Source organism: Moschus berezovskii, chromosome 15, assembly GCF_049115385.1.
Source record: "Moschus berezovskii isolate FMDL1 chromosome 15, NW_MosBer_1.0, whole genome shotgun sequence".
In the NCBI taxonomy this organism is placed as follows: domain Eukaryota; kingdom Metazoa; phylum Chordata; class Mammalia; order Artiodactyla; family Moschidae; genus Moschus; species Moschus berezovskii.
The window spans coordinates 67,337,692-67,352,006 of NC_142474.1; the positions used below are offsets into that span (position 1 = coordinate 67,337,692).

A 14,315-nucleotide genomic window follows, 5' to 3' on the forward strand; every position below is an offset into this window, starting at 1 on the left:
GAAGGAAAGGTTGGGGGTGGGAGGAGAAGGGGACGACAGAGAATGAGATGGCTGGATGGCATCACCGACTCTGTGGACATGAGTTTGAGTGAACTCCGGGAGTTGGTGATGGACAGGGAGGCCTGGCGTGCTGTGATTCATGGGGTCGCAGAGAGTCGGACATGACTGAGCGACTGAACTGAACTGAACTGAAAGGTCTTGGGTCAGGCGGGGTCTCCTGGGAGGAAGTGTATGAATGTTGGTGCAATGGCCTTGTGACGTTTTGGGATGTTTTGCATTGGTTGTCTATGAATTTCCCATGTTCAATTCCCAGATGTTTTGCTATTTCAAAAGGATGGCTTAGTGATATAAGCATATGAGAAAGGATATTCTAATATCATAATGCTGAACTTACATCATGAAGATCCACAGGTCGTGTTTTTGATATTTTGTTTTTTAGTATTTTAAAGTCTTTACTGAACTTGTTATAATATTGCTTTCTATATTTTGGCTTTTTGGCTGCAAGCCATGTGGGATCTTAGCTCCCCAACTAGGGACTGAACCTGCACCCCTTGCACTGGAAAGCGAAGTCTTAACCACTAAATCATCAGGGAAGTCTCCACAGGCCATGTTTTACGAAGACTGCTAAGATGCCCAATATCTGTTATTCCCAAAGAAGTTAGTCTGATTTTACGTAAGCATTCTAAGAACTGTCATTACCTCGTTCTTTTGCAAGGTTTCCATTGTAGAATTGATCTCTCCAAACCACATCATCACTCACAACCAGACTGAAAGGTAAGACGACCATCCAAGTTATACTTTTAACTGCTAACAAGCTATCAAGAAGTTATAAGCTATACCTTGTTGTGTATGGATGTGAGAGCTGGACCATAAAGAAAGCTGAGCGCTGAAGAATTGATCCCTTTGAACTGTGATGTTGGAGGAGACTCTTGAGAGTCCCTTGGACTGCAAGGAGATCCAACCAGTCCATCCTAAAGGAAATCAGTCCTGAATATTCATTGGAAGGACTGATGCTGAAGCTGAAGCTCCAATACTTTGGCCACCTGATGCAAAGAGCTGACTCATTGGAAAAGACCCTGATGCTGGGAAAGGTTGAAGGCAGGAGGAGATAGGGATGACAGAGGATGAGATGACTTGATGGCATCACCAACTCAATGGACATGAGTCTGAGCAAGCTCTGGGAGTTGGTGATGGACAGGGAAGCCTGGCGTGCTGCAGTCCATGGGGTCGCAAAGAGTCAGACACGACTGAGTATCTGAACTGAACTGAAAACTGTAAGAAATAATGAGAAGTCACATTCCTGGGGGTTTATCTGCTCACTTCACTGATGTTTCTGAAGGTAATGGGACGCAGTCCTGAAAGTTAGCTTACAGGAAAGCAATTACCTTGCAGCTCTGCTTGTGGGAATTCCGAGATAATGCAGAGCTTCACTACAAAGAAATTCTCTCACAGAGGAACGAAGGATGGCCCTGCCATCGCCATTTCTATGGGTAAAATGATAATAAGGATTTTCAGTTATAATTCAGATAACATTAATTTTTACTTAGATGACTAAAATTAAAAAAAAAAAAAAAATGTACCGGGAGTATGGGGTCTTTCCTGAGCCTTTTAATTGGAGCTCCCATTTTTCACCTTGCCTTAGGGGGGAAAAAAACCAACTAAATATTAGAAGATTTGTGTTAATATTTAGCAGAAAAGCTATTCTACAAGAAAACATGCATTACCTGTTCATGTAAATTCCAATAAGATGGGCTCTTCCATCCCCAAGCTGGTCTGCCCATATCCCAAACTAAAAGGGACAAGAGAAAATTATTCATGTTTATTAAACTTTAAAGTGTTTATTGTAATCTTATATCAAAGTTACTTTGTCAAATGATACTGGAACAGTGCATTTTAAGATTATAATAATCAACAACCTGAATAAAGGTGAAAATAAAATTCAATCCATAAGTCAAATTCATTTTAAAATTATAAATTTAAGACATATAATTAATTTCTTCATCATTTTATAGCTGAGTTCAAGCTTGTTTGGTAGAATACTGACAAGTGACCTATTTAATTCCAGAACATGAACTAGGAACAACTGTTGGTAGAAAATTTACCTGTACTATATATATACAATATAAAACCAGGAACATACTGTACCTGGAAAAAACTGCTTTTGAATGGACATGATTAACTGTTTCCAGACTTTTGCATTAAGATTTGTTTGTGGTTGTTCAACTCCCAGCTATGCCACTTACTAGCTGCGGAAATTTGTTTGAGTTACTTAATCTCAGTGAGACTGACTTTTCACTTACATAAAATGGGAAAACCCTTGCCAGATTGTTGTAAGAATGAATGTTAATATATGAAAAATGTCTTGCACTATGTCCAACACACCTAAGTGCTCAAAAGATGGTAGTTATTATTATTGCTAATGGTTAGTTGCTAAGTTAAAGATCACTCTATTTTCTTAATCAAACTCACAAGAAAGTCACAGCAATTTCAACAACTGGTTCTGTTTCTTCCTTTTTTTTTTTTAAATCAGTCAGATTCCACACCTTGAACCTGCTTCAACATCTTGCTTTACTTCTAGAAGACAACATTAGATATAAAGCAACATCTTTGCTTTATTTCTAATTGCTTTTGCATGTACAACATCCCCAATTAATCCCAATGTAATTTCTACCAGTTTCTATTAAAAGCAGTTCTAAAACTTTGCTTTACAGCTAATGTGGCAAAATTGTATTCTATTTGTCCTTCTGAGGCTTTTATACTGATGCATCATGCGACCTGACTTTGCTTAAATCTCTTGCCAAGAACCCCACAGAATGAGTTTTTTTTAGCAGTAATTCACAGAGCTATTATATTGTGCTGCCCCAGTTTCCTCAGTTCCATCAGAGAAACTTAAGAAATCACATCAGCTAATCCATATAAACATTTCATGACAATTATTCTAGAAACATCTTGGTGAAGTTTTAATCCAAGGAGAAGGAAACGGCAACCCACTTCAGTATTCTTGTGGAAGAATCCCATGGATGGAGAAGCCTGATGGGCTATAGTTCATGGGGTTGCAGAGAGTGGGACACGACTGAAGTGACTTAGCACGCACGCACTTCTATAATGGGATAGCATTTCCACCAGCTGCTTATATCTACATAAGGAAGTGATACTGGTGCTATTTTCTTTTATTAATTAATTAATTTGGCTGTGCCAGGTCTTAGGATATTCAATGTGTTGTGGCATGCGGAATCTTAGTTGTGGCGTGTGGGATCTAGTTCCCTGAAAGGCTTCGAACCCGGGCCCCCTGCATTCAGAGTGCTGAGTCTTAGCCCTGGACCACCAAGAGAGTCCTGGTACTATTCTTACCTGGTGGCCGCCATATCTGTGAGCCAATGGAATGGATCCAAATACTATCTTTCCACCACTTACAAGCTGGATAAAATCATCTGTTTCTGAGACAGATAAATCAAGGTCCAAAATATCTTCCAGCACTTCCTGAGGCAGCAGAAAAAAAAACAAACCTTGCAAACTTAAGTAATCCTTTAAAGTTTTTGAGAAAATAAACTTTATGGAAGAAGGAAAATTAAAAGAATAAACTTCTTACAAAATTACATTAATATCTTCCCAGAAGAGATGTACCATACTTTCTAGGATTATTTATGCTACTTGGGAAAATTAGTTTTATTAGATAGTTCTAAAATTTTTGTGAGTTTCTTATTATGCATGGTAAAATAATATTCTTCCTAGCACATATTCTTTCAAGGAAGTAGAAAAAAGTAAATGTCCTATTTTTTTTAATCTCAAATTCATTTATATCTTGAGAGAACAAGTTAGAATTTGTTATTAGAGCCCCTTTCTAAGAATCTAACTCATTTACTTCTTTTTTTCACAAAAGTGTGTTTTCCTTGTAAGATAATTTTAAAATGAAACTGAGTACCAGTCCCAGGAATAAGTATTCAAAAGTGATTTCTAAGAATGACATTCTCCACGTTATAAAGTTTAAACACAAATCATTTATCAATAGACTAACAAGTTAACTCCAAAAAAAGTTACTAATTTTTAGACAAAATCATAGTGAGTTAAATATTTGTGTTTTGAAAAAGTAAAGCCTAACCTTTGAAACTGCTACAAGACGTACTCTTGATTGGAAAGGAGTGGGGAAGGCAATTGAAAAAACACAGTTTTTCACTTTACGCACATAATTTTCTCTAACAGGATCAGTTGGCAACACAGCTGATAAAAAAAAAAAGGCCTTCTTAATGTTCTCATTTGTTGCATATACAGCATTAATAATCCTTAGAAAGGCTACAGTTCTTCAAGAAAATTGACTTAAACTACTATTTTGTTCACACTTTGCTATTTAAAGCTATCCTATTATTTTCAACCATTTTCTGATTCCAATCTGGTGAGAAACTTCAAAACATTTGATACATGCCTGTTCACAATGTTAGAAATTTAACAATTGCCTCTAAAGAGATATGTTTCATAAGGTCCATACACTGAAGTACATATTTTAAAAGCTGTAGAGGAAAAAAAAGTTTTGAACGTGTTTACTTTTAAGTATAATTCTGAAAACCTTAATGTTCTCCTAATCTAAAGCAATAAAACAAAAATATAAAAGAGACTAGGTGTATTACTAAAAGATATAAGAAACACAAAAATCTATGTTTCTGGATAAAGATATTATCAAGTTACCACTGTCACCAAATTATTTACCAAACATAATGGAAATCCAATCAAAATCCTAGTAGAATTTCTTTTTTGAAGAAACAAAGTATAAATATAGGAAAATAGAGACTTTTTTTTAAATAAGAGAGATAGGAGCTTCCTTATCATTTTAAAACTTATAAAAATACTGCTATCCCCAAAATAGATGCAAAAATCAATGGGACGCCAAAAGCACAGAAAAAGTAATGTAAGAGTATAATGAAAATGATTATTCTGAATCTGTGGAGAAAGGTGGCATCAGGTTGATTTGCTAAACTGTTTGGAATAACTCCTTTTTATTCCACCCAAGCCTAAGTGAACTAAATACCAGTTATAATAGAAATAAGATAATCCTTATATTTCCCCCATGGGAATAAAAAACAGGCAAATGTGGGTTATATTTAGGTCTCCATAGTTTTCCCTAAGTTCATGGGGAATAAGGCAGCATCACGGGGAATTATCCACCAACAAAACCTCTGATTCAGTTCAGTTCAGTTCAGTCACTCAGTCGTGTCTGACTCTTTGCAACTCCATGAATCACAGCACGCCAGGCCTCCCTGTCCATCACCAACTCCCTGAGTTCACTCAGATTTATGTCCATTGAGTCAGTGATGCCAACCAGCCATCTCATCCTGTAGTCCCCTTCTTCTCCCACCCCCAATCCCTCCCAGCATCAGAGTCTTTTCCAATGAATCAACTCTTCGCATGAGGTGGCTAAAGTATTGGAGTTTCAGCTTTAGCATCAGTCCTTCCAATGAACACCCAGGACTGATTTCCTTTAGAATGGACTGGTTGGATCACCTTGCAGTCCAAGGGACTCTCAAGAGTCTTTTCCAACACCACAGTTCAAAAGCACCAATTCTTTGGCGCTCAGCTTTCTTCACAGTCCAACTCTCACATCCATACATGACCACTGGAAAAACCATAGCCTGGACCAGACGGACCTTTGTTGGCAAAGTAATGTCTCCGCTTTTTAATATGCTATCTAGGTTGGTCATAACTTTCCTTCCAAGGAGTAAGCGTCTTTTAATTTCACCCAATAGCTTGTTTTCTTCTCTCTAGGGGAACCACTGTGTGGAAACAGACTATATAATAAAAGCATTTTCTTTTACGGTGCTATATAGTTTCAGTAAAGCATGGCAAGTATAAGATGTTTAAGTGATAATTATGATTTTGTACTGATGGACTCATACTTTGGGAAGGTAGTTTATCAGCTAATACCTGTGATCACTGACCATGGAACAAAAAAGACTTTCACAGGCAATCAGTCCTCACCCTTATTACATTTAGCCAACACATCAAGAGACCAAGACCCCAGCAAAAATTCCAAATATATGTTAACCATTTATCTTAACATTTCAGAGAAATTGGTAATAGAAGTAAGGGTATCCTACTTCAGAAGGGTATCAATTCTTCAGAATCCAGTGGGGCCTCAGAACATGAAATGCACAAAAATCACTAACCTTTCAGAGCAACTATGTTTGAACCGCTTCTCTCAGTAAATGTTCTTATCACAGTTATATTGATAATTTTACCAGTTATCAAATAACCTCAAAATGTGGTACTTCTGTGCAGTACTATGAAACAAGATATGGTTAATACATATATAGTATATATATAATCCTTCCTTGGCTGTAAAACCTAGTCCTACCTAGTGTTATGAACAGTATCTTCAAGATGGAAATGTACCCAATTCTGCAATATCAAGATAACTTTGAAAATGTTTTTAGCGATATATTTATTCCATTTTTATCAGTATTGCTAGTTGTTTATTTTGTTTAAGTGCAGTGAAAAAGACTGTGCACAAAAGGAGTCTGTTCTTTGGCAGTTAATTGCTCAGCATAGACAGTGTGTTAACTTCCTATACTCATGCTTGACTTAGTTGGGTTGGGTCAAAAGAACTACTTTGTATTCCCTGGGTGTCCAGTTGGTGGGTTATTGTTCATCAGAAGTTTAGTTATAATGTTGGAGGCCTTGACTCATTTCAGCTGCTTTCCCTACTTAGCCTTGCCATTACTACATTTTTGGAAGAGCCAGGTTGTTTTAATCTGGCAAACAATGTCTCAATGAAAATGGCTTAACAGAATCATGAAGAATCCTGTTCTACCAACTATGTGAGCTTGGGCAAGACACTTAATTCCTCTACATCTGTCTCCCTATCTAGAAAAAAGGGCAAAGGATACTATTTGAAGTCACAGGATTGTTACAAGTTCAAGGGTTTACTGCAACTCTATTTTGGCAAATTCTACCTGTTGGTTATTCCTTAATATGTAAACCTAGATCAAGATAAGCCACCAGGTGCATAGTAACAACCTTAATCTAAAGCACCTGACACATCTTTTTACATAATTTTCAAGATTGGAGTGGGGGAACACCTCGATAAAATGGACATTAAAAGATTTTTTAATTATATTCTTTTATTCAGTTGAAGAAACACTTTGAAGATGAATCTAAAAATACCGTGCTCAGCTATTTGGGTACTTATGTTTTTTTAAGTGCAAAATGCATGAGTGAGAAGAACAAGAAAAAAATATCAGAGAATCACAGTTGTCTGCTGGTCTATTTCCTCAAAGGAGAGTTATTTTTTGTTTCTTTTTGAGGAGGACAGAGCAAGTTTCTATTTTTGTATCCCTCATGCTTACACTGTCTCTGATCAGCTTTGTGCGTTTATGTGCTTGTGCTGAATGATTAATTATATCACAACTTCTGTTATAAAGGCTCAGACGGTAAAGAATCTGCCTATAAGGGAAACCTGGGTTCGATCCCTGGGTGGGGAAGATCCTCAGGAGAAGAGAATGGCTACCCACTCCAGGATTCTTGCCTGGAGAATTCCATGGACAGAAGAACCTGGAGGTCTACAGTCCAAAGACGCCCTGTTAGTACCATGACAAGAATAGATGTGGACATAGGATTAAGGAAAGGACTTTCTAACCCTTCTCTGGTATTAGTCTTGTCCATTCTCCAGTATACCCTGGGCTAGTTACAAGTAGCTTCAAGATTATCAAATAGGAAACAACTCCACACAGCTCAGTACACCCACGCACGGGACTCACACATCCAGATGTGAGCAAGACCGCCAAACTAGACCACGATATACCTATGAGGTTTTCAGAGGAGAGAGTCCAGAAGTCGAGAGACGAGGCTAATCTAGCTCCTCTTTCACAATAGCCCTGGTCGGGGTTTGACCTGTTCCTGGAAAGGTGCAAAAGGTTGGCATTTCCTTGAAAGCTAGGTCGCCATAAGGAGCCGACAACAGCGTGGCAGGTGACGCCCAGGAGAAGCAGCGGCGGAAACTGGAGCCTCCAAATTAGGCAGCAAAACGGGAGCCCGATCCTCTGCGTCCTATTTCCGCCTAAAAACGCAGAAGGAAAGTTAAGGACTGTTCGTCGGGCGCCCTGTGGCATTTCCAGATGACAGCTGGTTTCCGCCAGGGGTAGATTTTGGCGGTGACTGCAGGAGGCACAGGCTGGACGGGGTCGGGAGAGGCCGCTTCCCGGGAGGAAGATCCCGCCGGCTTCTCCCGGCCCTGCGGCCGGCGGAGGTACGAAGGGTCAGCCGCCGCGGGGTAACCTCCGTGGCCACCCCTCCAGCCAGAAGCTGCGCCAGCAGGGGCGCGAAGGGGCGGGGCGGGGGCCAACAAGCTCTTCCGGGGCCGGACTTCCGGCTCCGGGTCCCAGGAGGAGGGGCCGCCGGGCCAGAGGCGGAGCCGCCGCCCTGCCGCGACTTTCAGACTCGCACCATGGCCTCGTGCTGGTGGCGCTGGCGGTGGCGGCGCGCCTGCTCTTGGAGGCCGGCGGCGCGGAGCCCCGGGCCCAACTCCGCCGGCCGCGCGGCACTCTCTGCGCCGCGGGCTGCCGCCGCCGCTGCCACTGTCGCCGTCGCCCGCGCGCAGGTGAGGCCGGGGAGCGCACGCCGCGGCCGCACGCAGAGGTCACGGCGCCAATGACAGCGGCGCCGCGGAATGAATGGGGCGCGAGCTGCACGCGCCGCGGGCGGGGACCGTGGGGCCGCGCTGGGATGCGGCGCTGGGCTGGCGTGGCTCCGAGGACGGGACCGAGCCGAGGGGTGGGCGCCCGGCGTCCGCCTGAATTGGGGGTGCCCCGCGCGGGGCTGCAGAACGGTGTCCTGGGACGGGGGAGCGTCTTGGGTGTCAGGAAGGGGCGACGAGGAGCCGGGTCCCGGGCAGCGCAGGTGTGGCCCAGTTTTCTCCTGAAGTCTGTGTAACGCGTGGAGAGCGTCTGCAGGTGTTTCCTTTCGAGTTAACAGTCAAAGCTTCGGGGGCTGCTGCTGCTGCTGCTAAGTCGCTTCAGTCGTGTCCGACCCTTTGCGACCCCATAGACGGCAGCCCACCAGGCTCCCCCGTCCCTGGGATTCTCCAGGCAAGAACACTGGAGTGGGTTGCCATTTCCTTCTCCAATGCATGCAAGTGAAAAGTGAAAGTGAAGTCGCTCAGTCGTGTCCGACTCTTCGCGACCCCATGGACTGCAGCCTACCAGGCTCCAACTTAATTGGGATTTTAGGGCAAAGGTGCTCTGAGCGCTCAGAGTTGCGGAGGGCCGGGGTAGCCTCGGAATAGGTCTCGTGGAGAACGCGGGATTGATGCTCAGAGTGAACCGGAGATCGGTTGTGCGGTAGTTGCGTCGGAGGGAGGGCACAACTGGACGGGCTGGAAGAAGAGGCCCAAGGATGTCGCAGAAGTGGAGAAACCTTGATGTTTAAGTCTCACTTCTTGAAGTAGAGTCAGAATCTGAGTAACAACTGTGGACTTTGGTGTTCTCTCCTGCTGCCTTGGACTCCATCTCTTTTTTTCTCCTTTTGTGGTCAGTTTAGCTCCTGTGTATTGACAAGTTTCTGTGGCTCTGTGAATCCTTTTCTGAACTCTAGTGATTAACTTGCTGTAGGCTAAGCTCATATTGGATAGTATAACCATGCAAGATCGATGGACTCACTGTCTTTTGGAGACTTCTCCCGTCACATAGTAATTGTTATGTGTTTGCCTCTCATCTGCAAGACTAATTTTTTAAAACGTTTATTTGAATTTAGGGCTCTCTTCTGTCTCAGATTTGGTACACTTCCGTGTACCCATCAAATACCATTTCCCAGTATGAAATATGTAGCATTTCTGAGTGTCTGCTTTTGGATACATATGGGTACATAAATCACAACTTATTCAGAACAGACACTTGGAGAGAGAATTGCAGTTGGGCTGGTCTACGGAAGAGACAGTAAAGAGAGTATATGGGGACTAGAGAGTCTGTGGGATCCGTGTAGGTGCTGTCCTAGCCAGGCTTCAGATATTCCTAGTACTGCAAATGAGGATGTTATTTGCAGAGAGGGATGCACCCACCACTGATGACATTGATTCTTCTTTGTCCTTCAATAGGACACTGACACTCCTATTTTTAAAAAAATCCATGCCCGTTAAGCAATTATCTTAGCTACATAAAGGTGCTTTCCTGGAGAGAATTGTTGGAGGAGCTTTGCCGATAATCCCAATACTGTATCTCTCTCTTTTTTATTAATTTTATTTATTTTTTGGCTGTGCTGGATCTTGCTGCGTGGGCTTTTCTCTAGTTGCAGCGAGCGGGGGCCACTCACTAGTTGTAGTGCATTGGCTTCTCGTTGCGGAGCGTGGGCTCTCTGGTGTGAAGGCATCAGTAGTTGTGTCACATGGGCTCAGTAGTTGGTTTCCCTGGCTCTAGCGCACAGGCTCAATAATTGTAGCACATGGGCTTCGTTGCTCCCCAACATGTGGGATCTTTTGGGACCAGGGATTGAACTCATGTCTCCTGCATTGGCAGGCAAATTCTTTAACTCTGAGCCACCAGGGAAACCCCAGTACCGTGTATTTCTGATTTCTGTGTCAGTGGTGTTTTTCACTGTAAATTAATACAGGAGCCTTCTGGTGTCTGTCTTAGGAGAGGGTGTGTTTTGGCTAGTTCAAGTCTCATGGGGCCTAATGGTCCTTGGGGACAAAGAGCAGCAACAGTAAAGCCACGCCCGGCTCTCCCAGTAAAGCTCCACTCTTACTGATGTTTGTACAACTCTCAACCTCTTCACTGGGAGTGTTCATATATCTTGTGATAGGACAGAAACCAGGGTGTGTCTGATTGTGCCAAATCACTAGTACATCTTGATTATTACTCAGCATTTTCTTTTTTTTTTTTTAAATTAACTTCGTGGGAGGCAAGTGGAATTTCAGGGGAGAGTATGAGATGGAAAGATAGAAAATCAGATTTGGGAGATGGTTGATGTTCGCACTAGTCGTGGCCCCTAGGTGGCCCCGGTTCCTTTGAAACACCCTTTGAATACAGCTCTTCTGTGTATCTCTAACCTCACTTCAAAAAACCTCGCCCCAGGATACTTTTAAAGCACAAGATAGCTTGGCTGATAGCTTGGCTGAATACATCCTATAAATATTCACAGCCAAGAGCTTTACCTGTAATCGCTCAATTAGTCCCAGCATCTTTGGCATAGATTTTATCAGAAAGCTGTTTCAAACTAACTACTAGGGAATGCTGGGATTTGAGCCAAGATCCACCCTCTAAGCTTTAAACAAGTTACACATTGCCCAGTGATTAAGAGCCCTCTGTGCTGTGTAATTTTAACTCTTCACTGCACTTAGAGATGAGGTTTCAAATAAGTATAATAAATACTAAATTCATGTGAATTATTTACGTGTGAAGGCAGAAGAATTAGGTTAAGTGTCACGTTAGGTTGAATTCAAAGGATTGTCAGTTTTTTTCGTTCAGTTCAGTTCAGTCGCTCAGTCGTGTCCGACTCTTTGTGACCCCATGAATCACAGCACGCCAGGCCTCCCTGTCCATCACCACCTCCTGGAGTTCATTCAAACTCATGTCCATCGAGTCGGTGATGCCATCCAGCCATCTCATTCTCTGTCGTCCCCTTCTCCTCCTGCTCCCGATCCCTCCCAGCATCAGAGTCTTTTCCAGTGAGTCAACTCTTCACATGAGGTGGCCAAAGTATTGGAGTTTCAGCTTTAGCATCAGTCCTTCTAATGAACACCCAGGATTGATCTCCTTTAGAATGGACTGGGTGGATCTCCTTGCAGAGACTCTCAAGAGTCTTCTCCAGCACCACAGTTCAAAAGCATCAGTTCTTAGGCGATCAGCTTTCTTCACAGTCCAACTCTCACATCCATACATGACCATTGGAAAAACCATAGCCTTGACTAGATGGACCTTTGTTGGCAAAGTAATGTCTCTGCTTTTTAATATACTATCAAGGTTGGTCATAACTTTCCTTCCAAGGAGTAAGCGTCTTTTAATTTCATGGCTGCAATCAGCATCCGCAGTGATTTTGGAGCCCAAAAAAATAAAGTCTGACACTGTTTCCACTGTTTCCCCATCTATTTCCCATGAAGTTATGGGACCAGATGCCATGATCTTCGTTTTCTGAATGTTGAGCTTCAAGCCAACCTTTTCACTCTCCTCCTTCACTTTGATCTAGCGGCTTTTTAGTTCCTCTTCACTTTCTGCCATAATGGTGGTGTCATCTGCATGTCTGAGGTTATTGATATTTCTCCCGGCAATCTTGATTCCAGCTTGTGGCCTGGGACATCGTTAATGGATATGTGATGCCATGGGGAAGATACAACTCTGGGCCACCTTCTTCGGCCACTGCCTGCCAGGCAAAGTCAGAGTTTATTGTCATTTTTATTTTTAAATAGTGGGCCATTTAAAAAATTATTTATTTGACTGCCTTGGGTCTTAGTTGCAACACATGGGATCCTTCCTTGCAACATAGGAAGGATGCCTTGCTTCATGGCATGTTGGATCCTGGTTCCCTGTGAGGGATGGAACCCACGTGCCCCGCATTGCAAGGTGGATTCTCCCCAACTTGTCCACCAAGGAAGTCCCTGTTGTCATTTTAATACATCTAAAGCAGTATGTGTTCACTAGAGAAAACTCAGTATGAATTAAAAACAAAAAGCAAAAAAACTCCCATGATCTGATTTATTCCAAAGTTATCATTTTTAATACCCCCCTTATGTGCTTCCAAACCCTGGATTTTATTTGTATAGTTATACAAATTTTTAGTGGAATCACATAGTACACACTGTTCTGTAGGTGCTTTTTTCTTTTGATGTGTTGTAAACATATCCGTATTATCAGTTTTTCAGACTTTTCTGAATTTCAAGTTCCCTGGCTGTGTAACACATGGTTGTCAGAGTCAAACCCACATTGTAGGACTTTATTGTAAAGTCTTGGTTGTAAGACCAATACAGTGGATTCATTTTCTTTTTGCTAGTGCTAAATCTGTCCTTGGTCAAAATGTTTTCTTTAAATATCCTATAAGAGTCTTTCCTACATCAGATTTGTAGTTTTTGAGATGCCTGTGTCCCTGAATTCTTCACGTTTGCCTGCTGTGTCTCTGGGTCACCAGTGCCTGTCCCATTTTCTGACCCATAATAGTGCACAACAGTTGTTGTCACCACCGCCTCTGAGTCTTCTAGAAGCCATCATCTGTTGTTCTTGATCTCTGATTAAGTTAATATTATCAAAATGTGCTGCTGAGCTTGCTTCTTAATACTACTTTTTTTTTTTTTCCTAAGCATGCTACGTGGCAAGACTTTAAGTTTGTTAGTTAAAATTCTTTCACTGTCTGTGGAAACAAAATTTGTTAATTCCAGTTAGAGTTTTGAAACAACGTGTAGCCAAGTCCATGACTTGTAAAACTCTGTATAATTTTCTTTTTTTTATATAAATTAAAATTTTTTATTAGAAAACTGAAATTTACAATGTGTTTATATCACTCACTGAGTACATGACATTTAAAAACAACATCATTACAGAAAGATAGCAAAAATACAAAGTCTTAAAACCTACGGGATATGGAAAACATTATCCACTGAGGCCTTAAATGTAGTAGACTTTACATAAAAAGGAAAAGCAATGATTATATAAGTATACAGCCAGTTTAAGAAGTTAGCAAAATAGACTAATCATAAAGAAAAGAAAGCAACTAATACATACCAGGTATTAATGCAATAAAAATAAAGATAAAATGGAGAGGCTCAACAGAGTCAAAGCTGCCTTAAAAAGCTTCTCTAAAAAGGGAAACATCAGGTAACAATAATCAACAAGAAAAATCTTGCAAATAAACAATACCCAAAATGGGAATTACTCATAGAAGCATTAAGAATATAAATAACAGAAACAACTTTATACCCATACATTCGAAGATTAGTTGTCTCATGTACAGGGTCATCATTACCATCATTCTAAATTCCATATATATGTGTTAGTATACTGTATTGGTGTTTTTCTTTCTGGCTATTTCACTCTGTATAATAGGCTCCAGTTTCGTCCACCTCATTAGAACTGATTCAAATGTATTCTTCTTAATGGCTGAGTAATACTCCATTGTGTATATGTACCACAGCTTTCTTATCCATTCATCTGCTGATGGACATCTAGATTGCTTCCATGTCCTTGCTATTATGAACAGTGCTGCGATGAACAGTATGCCCAGCAGTGGGATTGCTGGGTCGTATGGCAGTTCTATTTCCAGTTTTTAAGGAGTCTCCACACTGTTCTCCATAGTGGCTGTACTAGTTTGCATTCCCTCCAACAGTGTAAGAGGGTTCCCTTTTCTTCACA

General features: G+C 41.6%; 2 protein-coding genes across 6 annotated transcripts in view; one reads left to right on the plus strand and one right to left on the minus strand.

The window, feature by feature from the left end:
* LOC129557321 (uncharacterized) overlaps positions 1-8,325 on the minus strand; it is a 30,113-nt gene extending 21,788 nt beyond the window's left edge. For 3 of the 4 annotated variants that reach the window (XM_088844154.1, XM_088844153.1, XM_088844155.1), the window contains exons 1-7: positions 7,790-8,325; positions 4,100-4,218; positions 3,352-3,480; positions 1,725-1,789; positions 1,581-1,637; positions 1,386-1,484; positions 700-767 (exon numbers count right to left, since the gene is read on the minus strand). In XM_088844154.1, the coding sequence (XP_088700280.1) occupies positions 700-767; positions 1,386-1,484; positions 1,581-1,637; positions 1,725-1,789; positions 3,352-3,480; positions 4,100-4,218; positions 7,790-8,096 (844 nt within the window). In that variant the 5' untranslated portion in view covers positions 8,097-8,325. The remainder of the gene's footprint in view (positions 1-699; positions 768-1,385; positions 1,485-1,580; positions 1,638-1,724; positions 1,790-3,351; positions 3,481-4,099; positions 4,219-7,789) is intronic. The other variant, XM_088844156.1, reaches the window with a different exon arrangement.
* A 52-nt stretch (positions 8,326-8,377) lies between these two features.
* Positions 8,378-14,315, plus strand: part of PDSS1 (decaprenyl diphosphate synthase subunit 1) — a 40,465-nt gene continuing 34,527 nt past the window's right edge. The window contains exon 1 of one of the 2 annotated variants that reach the window (XM_088844158.1): positions 8,378-8,584. In XM_088844158.1, coding sequence (XP_088700284.1) covers positions 8,432-8,584 — 153 coding nt within the window. In that variant the 5' untranslated portion in view covers positions 8,378-8,431. The remainder of the gene's footprint in view (positions 8,585-14,315) is intronic. The other variant, XM_088844159.1, reaches the window with a different exon arrangement.